General features: G+C 42.1%; 1 protein-coding gene across 18 annotated transcripts in view; it reads left to right on the top strand.

Annotated features, from left to right (window-relative positions):
- The window catches only part of LOC102311757 (nck-associated protein 5), a 177153-nt gene that overhangs the window by 107448 nt on the left and 50108 nt on the right, over window positions 1–19597 (top strand). For 16 of the 18 annotated variants that reach the window (XM_042219813.1, XM_042219812.1, XM_005920166.3 and 13 more), the window contains 2 exons: window positions 13437–13527; window positions 19212–19391. In XM_042219813.1, the coding sequence (XP_042075747.1) occupies window positions 13437–13527; window positions 19212–19391 (271 nt within the window). Of the gene's footprint in view, window positions 1–6; window positions 6174–13436; window positions 13528–19211; window positions 19392–19597 lie in introns of those variants that run through there. The other 2 variants (XM_042219825.1, XM_042219824.1) reach the window with 2 other exon arrangements.

The raw sequence follows: 19597 nt of genomic DNA, 5'->3' as shown, positions 1-19597 counted from the left end.
GGGTAGAAACCTTAGTTCATCAATGTGTCTTTTTGAGTTAATGCCCACAAATCATGTTAAGTGGACGTCCAGTCTTATAAATAGACCGTGATCTGCTTGACCTCAGGCAACAATTGATTTGCGTGTCGCTAATTAATTGAGGTGGCACTTTTGGAATCACAGAGATGAGGATGGAAATAAGGCGGACCAGTCGGAACGATAAAAGCCAGTCAAGTGCTTTAGCTGTGGTATCAGACTCTATGCAAATAAGTAATTTCTGCTCCGAATTCTTTGCTTTTTGAGCTCTCTGCTTTGTTGTGTGATGATGTGAAGCAGGAAGGTAATGAGCTGCTTGTTACAGCTGCTCTTTACTGTATCAGATACGTGAACAAAAAGCAACACCAAACAGAAAAGATCAGTCGGTCACCCCTACAGCCAGACAAACTCCAGGGAATCTCGGCTTCTTACAGCCTTTGTTTTGTCTCCTTTGCTTTTTTTCTTTCCTTTGTAATGCTCAGGCTATTTTTTTTTCCTTTTTTGGCAGGGGTAACAATTTAAGGCAGGAATTGGCAAAACTGAAACAACTGGCTTTTTCTTTTCAGCTTTCACCCTAAAGAAAAAAAAAAACAAAACAAGAAAGAAAATAAAAGAAATAGCTCAATTTGCTCCCGAGATCAGAAAGCTGGCATTCTTCAACTGACTGGCCACTTAACTCTAGACATAGGTCTATATCCTCTCCTCTGCATGCACACGCACCCTCCCCCAACCAGTTGGGCTCTTAGCCTGGTGTGGGTCACATGCCCAACCTCCCCTGACCGACCCCCTCTCTAAGGCTTCCCCCACTACTTGCAAGGCCTCTGCAGTCATTAAACTCCAGCGGATTAGCGGGAGACTTCAGCAGCGTCCTCGGCCCACCCTGGACGTCCCCACAACTCCACACGGACACTTTAAGAGCCAGGACTGGCCCAGCAGGGGAAAGACAGAGAAAAGATGGGGGACACAACTTAAAAATCTTCTTGTCCTTCCCTAAATGATGGCATAAATTAATCTCAGGGACAGAAACGATCGAGCACATTTGGATGTCTGTTCTCCGAGGCCTTGACTACATCTCGGCTCCAAGCTCAGACAGGATGACCGCCGGGGAGACACAGGGGCCACTGGGGACCCTGCATTAAAAATGTGGCTTGAGGATGAAGAAGACAGTTTTTGCAGGTAATGAGCACAAGTGCAAATTTCATTTTACCCAGGAACTTTTTGCAGTGATTTGTTTTGTTTCCTTCCTCACACTCTAAAAACTTTATTGGACTCATCCCTCTGCCTGTTCTTGGAGGTCAGACACTTCCAGAAAGGAGTGAAAATGTGAAGTCCTTGTTTTCCAAGAGATTCCTCTCTACTTTTTTCTGCTCTATCTTTAAATCAGACTCTCTGTCGCCCAGAAGACGGGCGTGCTCATTGACAAAACTGGGGCGTTTACAGCCGACTCGCTCCACTTGACTTTGACTCATTACTGTCTTTGAAGGGCCCTCTTCACGCAGGATATGGGAGACTTATGGCCAGACTAACAACAGCAGCAGATGACGACGGGTGCCTGCAGATTTACAGCCCAGCGGCGTGCTCTTTTCAGCACGGTGTGTGAGAACATGCATGCACGCTTGCATACGCAGCGTATTTAGGAGGCCGGTGATGTAAACATGCAGGAATGGCAGCGCTTTTCAAGTCTGGACGCGTTGTTTGGACAGTCACGCTCAGGTTGAGATCCCACCGCGGTCTGCAGCGTTCATGTTCTGCTTCCATTACCACCACCGCCGCCACAGCTGGACCGCCAAAGCCTGATAGGCTCAGACAGGGGGAGCTGAGTGATTGCGCTCTGTTTGCAGATCAATGCCCTCTCTTCTAATCATTCAAGCATCCAGCCATGCCAGGTCCAAGTGTTTTAATTTGGCGCATTCAAAACAGATCTTCCCCCCTCCTCCCACTCCCTCTGCAGGGTTTAGCCAGATGAATCAGGCCCTCTGTTCAAGGCGACACATCTTGGGTCATTAACAGGATGGAGGAGGGGTCAGTCTTTTTTGAAGTTACTTCCTTACTGTTGCCCAATGGGGGAATGGGGCTGTTAAATAGATAATAGGTGTCTGGACTATTTTGGGAGCACCTCATATTTGAAAGGATTTATTGGTCCGTTTCAGTCCCCTCCCTCCTCTCTTTAACTTCCAAATCTGACCAGGGAATTATGTCTGATTGAACTTAATTTGGGTTATTCTACTCTATCACATGCACTAAATTACTAGCCCATAAGAGGGCTTTGGTATCAATCTTCACATTTTTCTTTGAAGATAAGACACAGTCCCCTCACTTAAAGCGCTCCACTGGGTTTCTGTGGCAAAAAGTGACCCGTTATCTGCTTGTAATTGTGTCAGACGGCCACAAATACTTGCACATGCCCTCTCCATTGCACCACAGCAACTTCCACCTTGGATTAAACATGCTGGTTATGATGTTAATAGGTCAGATTACAAGCGTGTGTGGAAGTAGGGCATCCATCTACAGCAGCAGCAGCTCACCGGTTTTCTCTGGAGTGTGAAGCTGGTGACTGTAGCCTAAAGCCAAAGAGCATGTAATTCAAACTGATCTCATGGTTGCACTATAGATTTCGCTGTCTGGCAGCTGCTCTGAATGACACATATACACAGATGTGTTACACAAGCAGCTCACCTACTTCCTAAAGGGTCGATTCGTCCGCCTCTGCCCCTGTAGTTCAGCTGAGGTGAGTTTAAAAAATGTAAACGCTGAATTTCTTCCTCTGAAATAAATCAAAGAAGGGTCACCTCGGTGTAATAATCTGCCTGTTTGCCATTCATTGCTGCAGAATGCTAAGCAGGAAATCTTTATGGTAATCTTAACTTACAGGATACAGAGTTGAGGTTTGATTTTATTCACAAATGATTTCTCAGTTTTATTCCAGTATTTAAATTTGGCTGTTACTTATTTATTTGTTTGTTTTTGCCTGAATTTTTGCAAGAAAGGCTGATCAGTCAACCAGTTACTTTCTATAACAACTTAGGTCTCATTTAGTCTCCAAACTTTCAGAAAATAGCCAGTGTTCAGGCTTACATTTTGAAATTGCGCATTCGACTTGATATAAAGGAAGGCTAATCAGATTTTACTCAGTGTTAAACGGAGAACTTGGAGTTCACATGGGTTGCAAAGTGGCTTGCAGCCCCATTGTCAAAGGAGAATAAAATTAAAGATTAAGTAGTATGGCCCAATACTTTTGTCAATGCAGTGTATATTGGACGCTTGATGTACGGTAGAAACCATGCATGAGTGATAACAGACATGCCATTGGCTAAGTCAGACTTGAATTTGCATTAAGTGGAGAAAATTGGGTTCACATGTGTTGTAAAGCTGCTTAAAGATGCCAGTTACAAAGCTAAATAGTAGACTTCAATGACTTCCATGGGTGACATTAAAGATGGATGTAGCTTCCAGGTCTGAAAAGTGAAGCCAATTCAGAAGTGCCTTAAATCTGTATTTCTTCCAGTTTGTTAGATTGCCTAGAGAAGTTTGATTGTTTAAAAGTCTATGAGGAGGACGTCTATGCTTCTCGCTAGATTTATGTCCCCAGTAAACATTTTCCTAATAGGATTATAGTTTAAATAGCTTGTTTGAAGTTAAGTTTAATACAGCATAAAGTTCTTATTGTGAGTAATTATCCCATTTAGGGTAAAATAGATGACAAATAAGAGAATGATTTAAAGAGTGGCAGCCAAAAGCTTAGCTCAGAGCTTTTAAATCCAGTGGGTACATACATCTTTTTGTCTAATCATTAGAAAAAGAAGCCTGAAATATATTTAACTTATCCAGACTAAGAGAGACACATACATATCCACACTTCTTTTGGGAAATCAGTACAACTGATTTGGTTTCTTTGCTTTTCCTTCAAAATGGTTTGACTGGGTTTGGTCAAACAATGGTCTTCCACCCCTTCTCTCCATCTTGACCCCTTCAAATTCCCAAAAGTCCATGGTAGGAAGAGGCTGTAGGGTCTGGGTGTAAGTAATGCGCTACACGCTGTCATCACGACTAAGGTCTCCCGCTGGGATGTCTTGCTCAGTCTGTAGCTCTCTCTCACATGTGGGATGCACATGCCTGCAGCCCATAAGGGAGATGCTTAGAGAGGCTCCAGCTAGATGCTCTCGAGAGCCGATGGCTTCTTTGCTGCTAAATGCTTCCTTTGGCCAGGGGTGAACATGTGGGACAGACCTCGTGAATTTGCACTCTAAATCCTCCCAAATGTAGTGGAAGTGCTGGGGGTTGAGGGGGATGAAGGAGGAATCTAAATCTGGTCGCCTCCATATGTCCTTTTTAATTTACACTCTTGCAGGCTAGTCCTCGATTGCACCCTGTCTGTGCAGTCTGTGCAGTGCTTCTGCTAAAAACCCTTTTGTGGTTATTTCAGAAGTCTTGGATGGCTGAACTGTTGTGGTTTTTGCACATTTTTACTATTTGCCGTTGTTGTCACAGCAAAGATTTATGAAATATGATTTACGGGGCACACTAAATGCTCCGGCCGCTTGATCTCTTTTCCCCCTTGCATCTCTTGCATGTGTGTCTTGTTGGTCAGGTTAAAGTTCTCTGGCGAGAGGCAGCGGTCACAAGGGCGAGGACCTTTGAAATGCTACTCCACTGTAACATGCATGACTGATATGCATGACTTTTACAACTCTGACCTGTCCTCAAAGCCAAACTCTTCACCACCAGTTTTGTTTGCCTCTCTGCTTCATTTAGGTCACGTACTAGAAAGGGTCTCCTTGCGAGTTTTCTGCAAAAACAGCTCTAAGAGGATAAGAGTGGCTTAGCATTGTGTTAAGCTAGGCAATCACTCGGTGGGTGTGTGTTGCTGGAAAGGAGTCTGAGAAGAAGAATGGACTATTTCGGGGCCAAAAAACAGACAGTTTCGCAGCGCCTTGTTAAGGTCAGATAAGGCGATTGGAGCTGTCGATGAATCAGTCACGCGAGGGCCCCTCATGGCCTCGATTCAGCTGCACAACCAGGTGATTGTTCTCAGTATCGTTTCACCAGCTTTGGGATATTCCAATTGTGCTCCGGTCAAATCAGATTAGAGGGTTTCAGTCAACCGAAGCCTGACTGCGGCGCTGATAAAGTGAGAGTGCGACCACAGTCGGAGAGAGCAAGAAGAGCGTCCTCTTGTTCAGGTGAAGATTCTTTGAGGATTCAGATATTTCATCCTCACATTATGGTCTTCATTCTCAAACACATGCCTGTGGGACTTTCTGTGATAAAGAGGAAAAACAAAGTAAAAGACCTTGCTTTTATTTCTAATTCGGGATAGAGACAAAGTACCTGCCGAGGAACGCTGGCAGCATGAATATCCCCACAATAGGAGTGTGTGTGTGTGTGTGTGTGTCTCCTGCTTCATCTGAGCTGTGAAACTTGCAAACATGCACGTGGCAGGAGAGCACTGACTAAAATTAACCAAAAATGTGATGGTAGAAAGCGACTCGCTGGAAGTCCTGTGGAGATCTCTGATCGTGCGGTGAGTGTCCTGGCACGCTGCCTCCCTCTCAGCTTTTCTTGCACGGAAAGTGTCGATTTTATGAAAGCCAAAGCCTCTTAATCACTAATAAAGACCCACACAGCTACACATGTGCGTGTACACAAACACACACACAGGCTGACAAAACAGGGGGATCCCTGTCCTTACTTGTGCAAGTCCATCGCTGCCCCCCCCCCGCCACCGCCTTCCCCATGCTATCTGAGACTGCTGGCCTGCTTGCCGCCCAGCAGGTGCCCGTCTCTTGTGTGGAGGGCTTAACATGGGACATATGGGAAAGTCTTTGCCTGCCAGATCACTGTCTTTGCACAGGCTAGTGCCGGATAATGACACGTTGGAGACACAGCAAGTACAGAGTGATAACAGGAGCTGTGCCGTCAGGCTGACTTGGTTGACCCGGCCGCTGGACTGACTGACTGTCGATTGAGTGAAAAGCACTCAGGCTTATATGATGACCGCATGGCCTATTTTAGCCCAGAGACCCACATATGTGCTGTAGTGTCTAGGTCACTTTACAGCGGATGACTTCACATATGGAGCTCAGGGATGTCTGCACGGTGCTTCTGGCCTTTTTCGGAAAAAACGGCGGCAGTAAAAATGGAGAAAAAGTCAAGATGGGGTGAGTTTTGAGCTGCAATTTTCAGCTTTTGGCAGAGGTTTTTGGAGCCCTTTGATCATTTTCAGGTCTGTGAAGGAATTTGTCATTGAAGGTTAGAGCTGAATAAAGGGGGATGCAGTTTTGATGAATAGAAATAGTTTTGAATGAAGCGTTTGAAGTCATTGTGGCTTCTGACAGCTGTATGGCAAAAAGAGGAAGAGGACTGGAAGTTTTTCATATGCTAACTGTATCACCCGCTCTGTTCTGACAGTGCATCGTTTTGTACCGCTGCGGATCGCTGTCACATGAAGAGCTCTGAGCTCGTGTGCGTTCTCCGTGTGTGTGTGCGTGTTTGAGAGGAGGCGAGAGGGGTGTGTTAGCCTTAACATCGTCGACCCCAGGCTGAAAATTGATTGGAGTCTTAATTGTATTTCCTGGACTGCTGACAAGCACCACACTTGAAATTCAGCCGGTGCACCACAAGGGTCAGGAGAGTCAGAATTGGCATTTGCCTTTTGTCCTTTCCTTCGTCTCTCCTTCCCAGAATGGTGCTTTGAGTAGGTCCCTGCAAGCACTTTGAGATTAATCACACTATCACACTGAGCATGTTTTTTATGTAAACTAATGCTCTGTCATCTGAGGGTTATATTCCATCCATCAAAAGCATTTAGCGTACTCCCTTTCTCTCACATATGTTTCAAGTAGCTGACTTTAGCAGAGACAAATTGCACTGTTTACTTGTCTTGTTTAGCTGGGAGCTTGTCCTGTTCTTTACTTAGCTCTGGAAACATACGTTTGCTTATTTAAATGCACTATTTTAATGCTCGAGGAACCGCATTACTTCATAATTACCTCTCTCGCAAACACTTTCTAACAAATTAATGCTAATTATTCAAAGCACTCTTAGTCATAGTGCCGGCTGCATGAGTTGCTGAAGAAAATGAGATTAGAACGAGTAGTTCAGGCACAAGACGTCAGATCACAGTTCAAAATTCAAGCAGATGAACTACAAGTCAGTTCCAAAAACTGCTGATGCTCTGTTAGCTGTCAGGAATAAGAGAATGTAGGGATTTTCAAATAAATTGGAAACTCTATTTAATTGAATATGATTTTTATGAGATTGAAGAAATTAATCTGCTTGTAGATTTAAGCATTTACATTATGATTAGGGCAATAAAAGACTGAAAAAGTAAGGTAATGATAAAAAAATAGAAACACCTAGTGCAACCTATGAGGTTAATTAGTAAGATAACTGGATGTACACTTACCAGACTCTTCATTAGGTCCGTCTGTTCAACTGCTCATTAATACAAATGGCACATGGCAACTTCTACTGAAGTTCACAATGAGCATCAGGGGAAAAAAGTGATTTAAGTGACTTTGAATGTGGTATGGCTGTTGGTACCTGAAGGGCAGATCTGATTTCTCCCCACACAACCATCACTAGGGTTTACAAAGGACACACTTCTAGATCTGAAAAAGAGAAAACATCCAGGGATCGGCAGTTCTCTGGGTAAAAATGCCTCACTGATGTCAGAGGAGAATTGGCAGAATGCTTGAAGCTGACAGGAAGGCAAACATAGCTCAAATAACCACTTGTTATGAGCAAACTACGCAGAAGAGCATCTCAGCAGCAACAGAAGACCACACCAGGTACCATTCTGTTTAGCTAACAACAGGAAACTATGGCCATAGTTTACACGGGCTCACGAAATCGTACAATACTAGATTGGAAAAACGTGTCCTGGTCTGATGAGTCTTGATTTCTGTTGTGACATTAGCATAAAAAACATGAAAGCACTGATCCACTGAACACTGGTTGGATGTACAACTCTGCAGCAACTCTTTGATGCTATCATGTCACTATGAACTCTGAGAAATGTTTCCAGCAGCTTGTCATATCTGTACTACAAAGAATTAAGGCAGCTCTGAAGGCCAATAGTATGTAAAATGGTAGTTCACCACAAAAAATTTCAAAGAATTTGCAGATTCCTGCATCTACAGTATCTACATCATTTATATAGTAACAAAATTCAGAGGAACTGTGTTCATAAAAGACGAGGCTGAAAACTAATATTCAGTGGCCATGTACCTCGGGCCCTCAGTGTATTGAAAACCGGATTGATTCTGTAGTTGGAAATCACTGCGTGGGTGCATTCATTGTTGAATCTTCAAATGCAAGTAAAAATTTATAGTGTACAGGAAAAAAAAGGGGGATGTTTCGAGCTCAGAAGATCTCAGATCTTATTGGAAATCCTGGAGACAGGAGCAATAACTCTGAGGAATATATTCAGGTCTGGAGCCACGTACGCTGCCAGCAGATGACTTTTTTAGAGAAGGCCTTGCCTATTTCAGCAAGACAACGCCAAACTAAAGTCTGCAAAAAAAAAAAAAAATCTAAGCAGCAAAAAGAGGAAAACACTGCTGTCAAAGCCACAGAAGCTGGTCTCTTCAGTTCCCAAATGTTTACAGAGTGATGTTCAAAGAGGAGGTGATGCAACACTGTGGTAAACATGTCCCTGTCCCCAAGTAACAAACGAGCATAAAATAGAATTTCAACAACATTTTTTTTAATATGTTGCCTTTCTAACATTTCCTGGTCACATATGGACGTTAAATGATTTGCAAATCTGTGGAAATGTGGTTGTAGCTGTAGCAAACGGAGAAAACGGGAGAGTTATCGCCACGCAGAATAAATCTTTAGTCCAGATGGAGCCAGATTTTTTTTTCTGTCAACAATGAGGACCTCCAGTCCCCCAGCACCACCGCAAAACTTCAAAGTCTTTCTGCCCGAGCCTTCAAAAGGACCAAAGTCTATCCAGTGAGATGCCACACACACACACACGCACACACACACACACACACACACACACACACACACACACACACACACACGCTCTCTGAAATGGAAGGGGTATGGAAAACGAGGCACCTCCAGAGCGCACCGGGTCTGTTTAGAAACACAAAGGCTCTCTTTCAGGTGTGCCACAAAACCAGACCTTCTCCCTCCTCCACCTCCTCCTCCTTCTCCAGCCACAATATGAGCAGCAGGCAGGCATCCTGAGGCATCAAAGTGTTTCTCACCATCCTGCCACTTTAGTAAAGTGAAGGTCACCGAGGCCTTGCCAGTTCACAGCGAGTTATGCAGGTGTGGACTTGTGTGCAACAAAACCAAACGTTTTGCCAAACCATGTCATTCATGTATTCATTTAATTCTTCTGCTTCGCTTTGCCGGCTTATCTGGTGCATGTTTTCATGTATTAGAATAATTTCGACTCCATCTGTTGTGTCGCTTAATGAAATGTCATCGCAGTTTAGGTTTAAAAGCCCCGTCCACACACACACACACACACATTTACCCCACACACTGCTCTACATTTTTATAGTGCATTCTCATAAATTGTTGGCAATTCGTTCCTGAATTGTCGCGGATGAGATCAACAAAATAATGAAGTGCTGTTCAGAATCAGCTCATGCACGTCACGTTCGGTTGGAATCAAGAGTCACAGCTTGAGAAACTGAGTGTGAAACTGAAAGTTAGGTGTTTTTAAAAAAAGACCTTTGTGACTTCTTGAAAAATTGCTAGGGATTTATCTCTCAGGCTGATAGATATCTCAGTGGCATGTTAATACACAGAGGCAGACACTGGTGCTATATCTGTTGGTGGTCACCTGCCCAAATCCCCTCAGCCCCAAGGACGGCAACCGCTTGCAATGCTGATCATGTTCGTCCTTGACCCATTTCGGCGTCTCCGGACACCGAAGCTATCGGTGTCTACGCCCTCTTTTCTCTATAGGTTGTGCTGATTAAGGGCAGCATTTAAAGCAGAAACTGGAGCAATCTGCCATCAGCTCTGCCTGACTGCCGCTTTGACTGTTCGGTCAGCAGCTAGCAGCCTGATTACAGCCGGCTTTATGGCTCAGCCTGGACAGATGGTGTTCCTCCTCTGCCCTGCCTCCATGTGCTCATTTTCACCCACTACCACATAACCGACAGCCACTGCTGATCACTGAAAAGCCACCAGGAACATCGTTGTGGTCTTCTGCCTTTGGCTCCAAAAATATGAATGGATAAAACCACTGGTCAGTCACGACATTATAAAAATGAAGACAGACAAAATGAGGAGCATTGGTTATCGTTGGGTCCTGGTATTTTTATGGTTTCTACTTTGCACTTTGTTAGTCCACCAAAATCTGTTTCAGACCAAACACACAACTCCCCGGTGGCACCAGCTTCCTTGAAAATGGCAATGCTCCCTACCATAACGCTAAAATAAGAAAGACAATAAGAAAGGGAAAGAATAGCGTCCATGGGAGAGGCCAAGGAGAAAACCACTGCTGACCAAAAACAACACAATGGTTCGTCTCACATTTACCAAAAACATCTGGATGATCCCAAGAAAATATTCTGTGGACTGACGAGACAAACTTTGTGGAAGGTTTAAGTCCCGTTACATCTGACATCAAACTAACAGCATTTCATAAAAAGAGCATCACAGCAACAGTCAAACATGGTGGTGGTAGTGTGATGGGGCTGCTTTGCTGCTTCAGGACGACTTGCTGTAACTGATGGAACCTTGAATTCTGCTCTGAAGGAGGATGTCTGACCATCAGTTTATGCTCTGAAGCTCAAGACCACTTGGGTTTCGCAGCAGGACAATGATCAGAAACACAGCAGCGAGTCCACCTCAGAATGACTCAAAAAAAAAAAGAGAAGGTTTTGGAGTGGTCGAGTCAAAGTCTGGACTTAAATTGGATTGAGATGCTTTGCTTTGTCCTTAAACAGGCCCTTCATGCTGGAAAACCCTCCAATGTGTCTGAATTAAAACAATTCTGCAAAGAAGAGTGGACGTAATTCTTCCACAGTGATGTGAAACACTGATTTCCAGTTTACACAAACTCTTGATTGCAGTTCTTGCTGCCAAGGGCGGCACAACCAGTAATTAGGTTTAGGAGGCAGTTCATTTTTTCACACAGCGACAGGTAGGTTTGGATAAAATTGATCCCTTAATAAATGAAATCATCATTTTAAAACTGCATTTTGAATTTACTCAGGTTATCTTGACACATGTAAGTGTGACAAATATATAAAAAACTAATAAATCAGAAAGGAAGGTTCCTCACAACACTGTACGTGAGAATCCTGAAACCTTGAAGAATTTCTTTGAATTACACAAGTATTTTTTAAAACTGTGTAACAGTGTCCTCGTAGCCCCCACATACAGTTTATGAATGTTTGACATTCTTGTACAAATAAGTCAAAACTTTGATAACATTGCCTGTAAATGTGTAAAGGACATCCAGAAATTGATTGAAACTCTGGTTGGTTAAACTTTTTGAATGATTCATGCACTTTTGCACTGCCTCAGTAAGTAATACAAGGCCTTCTGTCACATTGACAGGCACATGAGTCCCGACTTTGAGGCTAGAGAAAAAAGGAGGTGATAGTCCTTGCTAATGCAAATAGCATGCGGCAGACTGGGTTGAATGTCGCTCTGAACGTTCAAATTTACATCTCAACTCCTTCCGTGTGGGTCCTTCCTTGTTTAACTTCACCGCAAATCAAACCAATCAAAAGTTGAAGAAGAAGATGGTGTCATGAATCCAGATGATTCCCAGCTGACAGTGTCAACGTTTTTTCTTTTGTCGAGACTTTTTTAAAAATTTTTTTTTTTTTTACAAAGACTGCCTGTTACTCTGGATCCTCTGGTGCTCCTGAATGTCAGTTTCATCTTATCACTTCCATTTACATGATCCCAGCTGGGCCTGAGATTATCTTTCACAGCTTATCTGGTGCTGGGGTAGGTTTTCTTTTCTTTTTCACAGAATCACAAAGTGAACGCCTGTGAGGTGAAAGGTCACCGTACAGCGCTGGGGATTGAGAGGGCATGTGGCTGCTATTCAGATGGAAATAGGTAGAGGTGTTTTCACTCTTTGGTACCTGTTCTGCATGCAGCTTGCAGCGTTCGCAGCACAAAATAGAAGCAAAAGATTGTTTCTGAGCAGACGGGGGCCTTGAAGGTCAGGGTCGCTCGCTTGGTTTGTGCTGCCGTGATTGCGCTTAATTCAAGTCATCAGCAGACGTGAATACAGCTGTGCGCTGACACACGCCTAGAAAATCTCACACAATAAGTCAGTAAACACTGCGACTGCAGTTTTTTGCACTCAGTCTGGTCATTTTGGACGACATGTTCCTCGCATAGCGAACGGAGCAGAAGTTGGGATTCAGTCCAGAAAAATTACGACTCATCCATCTTGTGTCTCTGGCTCTGATTCAGTCCCATTCCCCTTTCTATTTTCACTTCTGAGCCATTTGTGTGTGTGTTTGTGTGGGCTTTCTTATGGAGAGTATTAAAACAAAGGAAGAAGAACGCAATGATCCGTTTCAAACAGCAAGCCTTTAGCTTGAAAACAGATTCCACGTCAGATGTTTTTAGCCGAACATTTGACTCTGAGGCTGCTGGTATCACATGGGTTGGGATGTTTTATATACTGTTGAGGTCATTTGGACCTTGGCTCTGAGTTACTATCTTTTTTGGAGTAGTGGAACCTAAAACCCTGAAAGGCACTGTTATTAGCCTTTATCTATCTTTGTTTTTGCTTGGGTGAGCGTGCATGAGAACAAGAAGTCCTCAAAATTAAATTAAAAAATGCACCATTCTGCAGAAAAACACATCTGCCAGTACATGCCTCAAATCTGAGGGTGGTGGTGGAGGTTTTATTAGATTTTTCAGGAAAGATGAGGGTTTGCTTTACAGTAAGACAGGAAAATACAGTACATGCACTACCCCATCTAAAAATGGGGCAGGTGCAGGGCCAGAAGACGTATCAACACATGAAAAAGTTCAGCTTTACCTATTTATTATTAATATTATTTATTGTTTGGGATCATTATCATGATGAAAAATGAAGATGTTATCAATCAGATGCTTTTACCAACAGTTTTGACAATACTCGGTCCTAATTTCATGTGTAAAAAAAACGTATTTAGAGCTAACAGGAAAATAAACTGTTTTAAAACTACACTTCTTCACTCCTACATGTTTTGTTGACCCTACATGCACCCTGAGCTCCTCCGTACGCACACAGTGGCAATGTATAACATTAGCATACTTCCTCCTTTGCTGGGCTGATATTTATGATGATGTTGTATGAAATAAAATAAAATAAAGAACTTAATATTAGTTTTAAGGACATTATAGCCTCTGACTTTTAGGTCTCCACATCATCATCATTTCCCACTAATGCATCTTTTTTTCTGATGATGTGTGTTTCGTGTGCGCAGGATGGAAGAGACAGTGCGGTCACTGCTGCAGAATCAGGGTGTCCTGGAGCAGACTGCTGTGGACACGGTGGACATCATGAAGGTCTACAAGGTAAACTCTCATTTAAAAATCTCATTACAGTGAGACTGTGATGCCAGTGATGGTCCAGAGAGAGGTTATTCTTAAAGCTGCTTCAATTTTAGGAAAAGGTACAGAAATAATGAAAGGACAAATGAAATTTGTTATTTTCAGAATTTATTTACTGACATGCCGTGATCATTTAGTAGAGACATGCGTCTTTGTCTTCCACTGTTTGTTTTTTCTTATTTAGCTGAGAGCCTGGGTATTGACTAAAGCCAGACTGAGTCAAGGTGAAAGAATTCATTCCCGGCCCTGTTATGTAAGAGAAATAGCTGCTGGGATTGAGCAGAAATGCAGAAAGAATAAGTAATACCGTGTATTTTTGAAGCTTGGGTCACCTTTGGGGTCTCACTTCACAATTTGGAGCTGAACATGTTTATACAGTGTTGCAGTGCAGAAATGCTTCGCTCGGTCTATCATCAGTGGGGCATTATCTGAGAGGCCTAACTATAGAAAACAAATGTTCTTTTGCCCCCAGCTATGTGTGCTGCATTCATTTGTAGTCTTGAAAATACTTTAGACTCTTAGAGTATTTATTAAGCCTCACTGGTCGTTTGTTTCTTATATGTCACACTAGGGGCACACGGTAACTACAGTGTCCATAAAGCAGCAGCCACATTATTGTCTTTAACTTCGAGCCGGTGAAATGAGAGTGAAATGCCTCGAGGGAGGAGAAGAAAAGGGCAGCCACTAGTTCATGAAGTATGCAATAAAAAGAGTGTCTTTATTAATGACTACATGTGTATATCACAAGACAGGAATAGATGCAGAAAAAAATAATCCTTGACTGATGAGTGCGAATCAAAGTGTCCCGAATAAAGAACAAGGACCGTAAAGTTCACTGTCAGTGGCTCTATTGCTTATGTATTCCACTGAGTACATGTGAAACATGGGTTTAGCAGCCATAATAATAGACTCATGTCTGAAAGTTGTCCTGAGGCGCAAAAGCTTCATCAAAAAAAATGCAACTCGACAGTGCAGTCTTATGAAATATATATCAAATGAATCCACTTTGTTAATATGCAGATAGCGTTGTCTGTTGTCTGTGCATATAAAATAATCCCTTAAAAAGGGAGTGTGAGGGGAAGAAACACTCAGTCAGTGGTGTTAAAAAATTTGGGGTTCTGAGCATGAAGTACTAAATCTGCAGTTCGTCTAATGGCCACTTGAGGCTGTTCTCCAAAAGCGATTCAATTCACCCTGGACACCCATGTTAGAAAATACTTTACAGCTATAGAAAGCACATTTACAGTTTAATACAAGAGTGTTTCTGACTTCTGTGCTTTCTTCTTCACAAAAACTCTGAATGGGGTTAATTTTTTAATAACATTTGCTAACCTTTGGTTGTAGGTGGGATTTGAACCTTACTCTCCCAAGTGAAACTTCTGTACTCTTTATCTAAAGCCTTAAAAGGAAAACAATAGACAAACTTGAAGAAACTCAAGAGCCAACTTCAATAAATTGTCCATCAAATACTGGAATTAGGGGTAGCAACTGTGCTAATGGATTTCTGCTACTACCCACTTCCACTAATTGGACTTAATTGGATCTCTCTAATGTTGTTGGCAATTGAATTATCTGAGGAAAAATATGACCTGCTGTGATGTATAGAAGATTGTGGCTTATGAATTAAGTTAGAGTATTTTATTACAGTGTAATTAAATCTATACCGTAGATACATCATAACCATTAACACCGAAGAAGCCCTATGCCATCTCCTGACATGCACCTCCATTGCCTCGATGTAGCTCAAAACACCTTTGATTGGCCTGTTTATGCATTTTCAGCTTCTTCTTCTGCTGCCATTTTCAAAAGCGACTGTAAGATAAGGGATCAACTTGAAGAGAGAAAATCAGCCACCAAATTGGTTTTTGGTGCCAAAAGTGCACGAACAGGTATAAATGCTGGCAACGGTATTGGCTACTTGCCTTGGTTCAACACAGAAGTCTAAAATAAGCTTTAGTCTCTTACTTAGGCACCTGTTATCAGATGGCACCTTGCTAACTACACTTGCTAGTGTTAGCTTATAGCTTAGAACTCGTTGTACTCCAAACATGGTAACTTTTGCCGTCAAAATACCAACAAGAACGCTAACACTGCAAAGTTTTTTAACTGCAGAAGGTGGAAATCTAGAAAAACCCATTGCAATTAAACAACAGGGAGACTCCCTTCTCAATTGTTCTTTGCCCCTCCTACCAGTCAGTGCTAATTTTTGTCTTCAAGTGAGATTTGAACTCTACTCTCCCAAGTGAAAGTTCTGTGCTCTTTATTTAAAGCCTAAAGACAGACCAACAGGAAGATCAGGAATCTATATCCCCCTCAAAACCTTAGCTAGTATATTCTGAAAGGCTACTATATATACAAGATATGTTTTTTATGGTAGCCTATATTGTACTACATTACCATTAGTATGTTAGCATGCCAGCTCTCTACACAGTGAACTGCTAGCTAGATTAAAGCAAATTAAAATGGATATACATCACATAAACCTTCATGGAAACGATCACAAAATGATAACAGATATATGAAGGACTTGGATTTCTTTATCTTTTTTAGCAACAGAAGTCAAAAATTTAAAAACAAGCTAAACTCAGTGATCTGCTGCTTGATGTAAACTGTAAACATTTCCTTATGTGATCAGCAGCGGATAGAGAATATACTTGGAGGGTTATTGTGCTATTCCCATATGCTGTATAACTAAACACCAGCCGCTCCTACGCAGTGATGTGCTCCTGCTGCCGCTGCTGTATTCTGTGTATTCAGCAGGCAAACTCAATAACTTGAAAGGGCAACGTGAGGGACAAAGTTCCCTCCCCTCTCCCACTCCAGACTCTCTCTGCGGAGATTATTACAGAGCCCTTTAACGCCGTCTGATGAACAGTCTCTCAAATCACAGGCATCACAGGCGAACGAAAGCAGACTTAAAACCTTGACTATAAAGTATTGCCTTGAACACAATTGTCTGATGGAATCGAACAAGATTGAAAACCTAATACGTGTTTAGACGACATTTAATCAAGCGGTGGGGTGGGGGTGTATTCTGAAGGACATTATTTCCAATTCCTTTTAGAAGAAAGTAGCAGCTTGGTCTGTGCAGCTTTCAGATTTAAAAAAAAAGATGAGTTGCGGCTATTCATCTGTGATGCTAACCTCATTTTTGTCGAGCACATTAACCGCAGGTGTCTTCAGACTTCATCTGCTGAGGAGGAAAATTTTAAGGCACATGCACAGTGATATGTCGCACTCAAGTTCTTACTCTGCTCTTGTGACTTAGGATGCAATAATACCTTCATTGTCATCTAGCTAACATGTTATTAACATTTATTCAACACATCTTTTTACCAAAAGCCTGCAGTTAGTAAGTATAAAGAATTGCAACTAGGGATCACTTCAAGAGGTTTTAGGATCAATCTGAAGGGTCACAAGATGATGAATTTGTGAGGAAAAAAAAAGAAAAATATGCATCAAATTTGGGTCTTTACCATCCAGCTTTTCCTCACATATTTATTTTATCCTGTGAATCTTTGCCTCTTTGAAAACCTGTTCAAATGAAAGAAATCAAAGACCACTGGGGGAAAAATTGCCCTAAATGATCAAGCACTGAGACACTGCTGATTTTAAAGAAATCAGCCACTCTTGAATATCAGATACAGCAAAGTATTTTACTTCATTCATTTATTCAAGTGCAAGACTTATTGTAGGAAAATAACAATTCTTTTCTCAAGAATCATCAGTATATTCAAGCTCTTATGACTGAGATCCTTACTGGACTCCTGAATGACCCAAACAAAAGTGCTTACAAATCTCTAGAACCAAGCACTGTATATCAAAGTTTCTAGCTTAACAGGATTAACGTGCTGTTTATCTTGTTGGGAGTTGGAAGGTGTCAAACTGTGTCAGTTAATTGAATTACTGTGATGTAGTAACAATGCAAACAGATAAATACCCAGGTTTGCATTTTTGTAAATGGTGAAACCTCTAATAAAAATTCCACTATATTTAAAAGAAATCGTCAATCGTCAGTCCACTAAATGTTATCGCCACAGGCCAAAGACTGAAAAGTCACCAAGGAAGTAAATGTCACCTCTTAATTGGCCAGACTGGATCCCTCACACCTGAGAAGGTTGCTGGAGGAGGATAGTATGCTGTTTATTTGCAGTTTATATATCAGGAACTATTCAACAGCACATTTTTGAGAAATATTTGCAGGCAGTGAAGTGAAATATTGGAAACACTGGTTGTTCTCGATTCTGTCAGTATTTGGCTGTTTTTGTCCATACCCATGATTCTCTAGTAAAACTAGAATTTTACTAATTAAAACTCAGTCAGTCAGTTTTAGTTCGTATTACTGCTCAACAAGCACTATTATTTGTCGACTGACTTTTAGGGCCAACTGGAAGTTGATGTTAGAGGAAGTGCAGCTTTACTTGCCCAGAACTCCAGCTGGGCAATCACTGGTTGTGGGCAAGCACTGACTTGGTTTTCCTTGAAAGTCCAAAGACCAAATCTGAGTATATCTCATCAAAATCAATTGTTATTTTCCCCCCAGGTTTATATAATTTTTCTTATTTCAGAAGTTATCTTATACTGGCTACTTCTTGTCTCTTACACTTATTAAGGTACGGTGAAATGCAATATTTATAGAACATCAGTGCTCAAATTTTATTAACATGTTCAGCCTATGATGAGCGCTTGCAAAGGTCACCAGCTGCAAACACTGGAACCACTATTTTAGGTTTAAAAATGCCAGAGAGCGATGACTTTAATATCTAAACTACTGCCAAAGCAAAATTCACTTCAACTGAAAAGTGGAGTCAGATACTTTTACAGCTTTTAAAGTAAAAAATGCAGAACAAAGCGTGCATCAGAGTTTTCATCTAAGGTGATGTCTTCAAATTGTTTTCTCAGACAAACACAAAAGCTGGAACAATCCACTTTGGGGCTTTTTTCTTCTTTAATATTCAATGACATTACTATAAATTGTTGTTTTTTTTCAGCCCTTGTAGCAAAGAAGCAGATGATCTTTTTCCAGCAAATATTGATGAATAAATGTTTTCAGTAAGCATCTAATGTGAGGCTCCAAAGATCCCTTGAAAAGCATGAATAGTGTTCTAACTGTGACCAAGAGGTTGTTTTTAGCAGTTTGGCGCTAGCCAGACAGTACCTCCTTATTAGCTACTTATAACCAGTGTTTAATTATCACAGATGCCAGGAAACACCAGAAGAGAAAAGATTGCTGGCAATGAGACTGCGTGAGACAGACACTGTGTAAGGGCAAAGAGGGAGAGCACAGGATCCCCATTATACAGAAAAGAAAGCCCCTGAAGGTCACTGCCACTCTTTAGAAAACAAGAGAAACATGATTAGGGATTATGGGATGTTTTGGAGCTCTGTTGTTGAAGCTGCTTCCCTGTTGTCCCATCTGCCCATCTGATCCTCTCCCCTTTTCCTTTCTTCTTCATTCACTCCCTCCTTCCCTCTGAGTTCTGCCTTTCACGCCTCCTTAACCGTTTTACCCTGAAACATTTGTCATACCTCTATTTTCAATTCTTTCCTCCCATCTGCTCTGCTTTTTGCTCGCCAAATTCATGCTTTGATTTTCTGTTCCTTATTTTTTTCCCCCCTCTAACCTCTTTTCGCTGTCTGTGCGTCAGGATAAACTCTCTGAGGAAGTGCAGAAACAGCACGACGGCCCAGTAGAGAAGGGCTCCCTGCCGGTGACTCAAGCAGAGCTGGACCCCAGGCTGCTGCTGAATCCTGAACATGATGCCAGCCAAGCAGAAGAGGATAAAGACAAAACCAAGCTCCTGCTGGAGCGCCTCAAGGCCCTGGAGGTACTAACTCGCCACCACGCATTTCTGTTGTCTCTTTAAGTCTCTCCTGCTTTGAATTTTTCAGCTTTCTTTTTCTCTCTGCCTACCTCCTTTTCCTTCTGAGTTTTCTTTATTTGTGCCTCTGTATACTTCTTGTATCCATACTCCTAGCCACCCCTGGCTATCCTTTGTGGCCAGCCCGTCTGACAGTTGTCAGAGTCCTTGCT

This window comes from Haplochromis burtoni, unplaced genomic scaffold (genome assembly GCF_018398535.1).
Source record: "Haplochromis burtoni strain Fernald_Lab_line unplaced genomic scaffold, NCSU_Asbu1 Contig_38, whole genome shotgun sequence".
Taxonomy (NCBI): domain Eukaryota; kingdom Metazoa; phylum Chordata; class Actinopteri; order Cichliformes; family Cichlidae; genus Haplochromis; species Haplochromis burtoni.
This window is presented reverse-complemented; position numbering and strand designations above follow the sequence as displayed.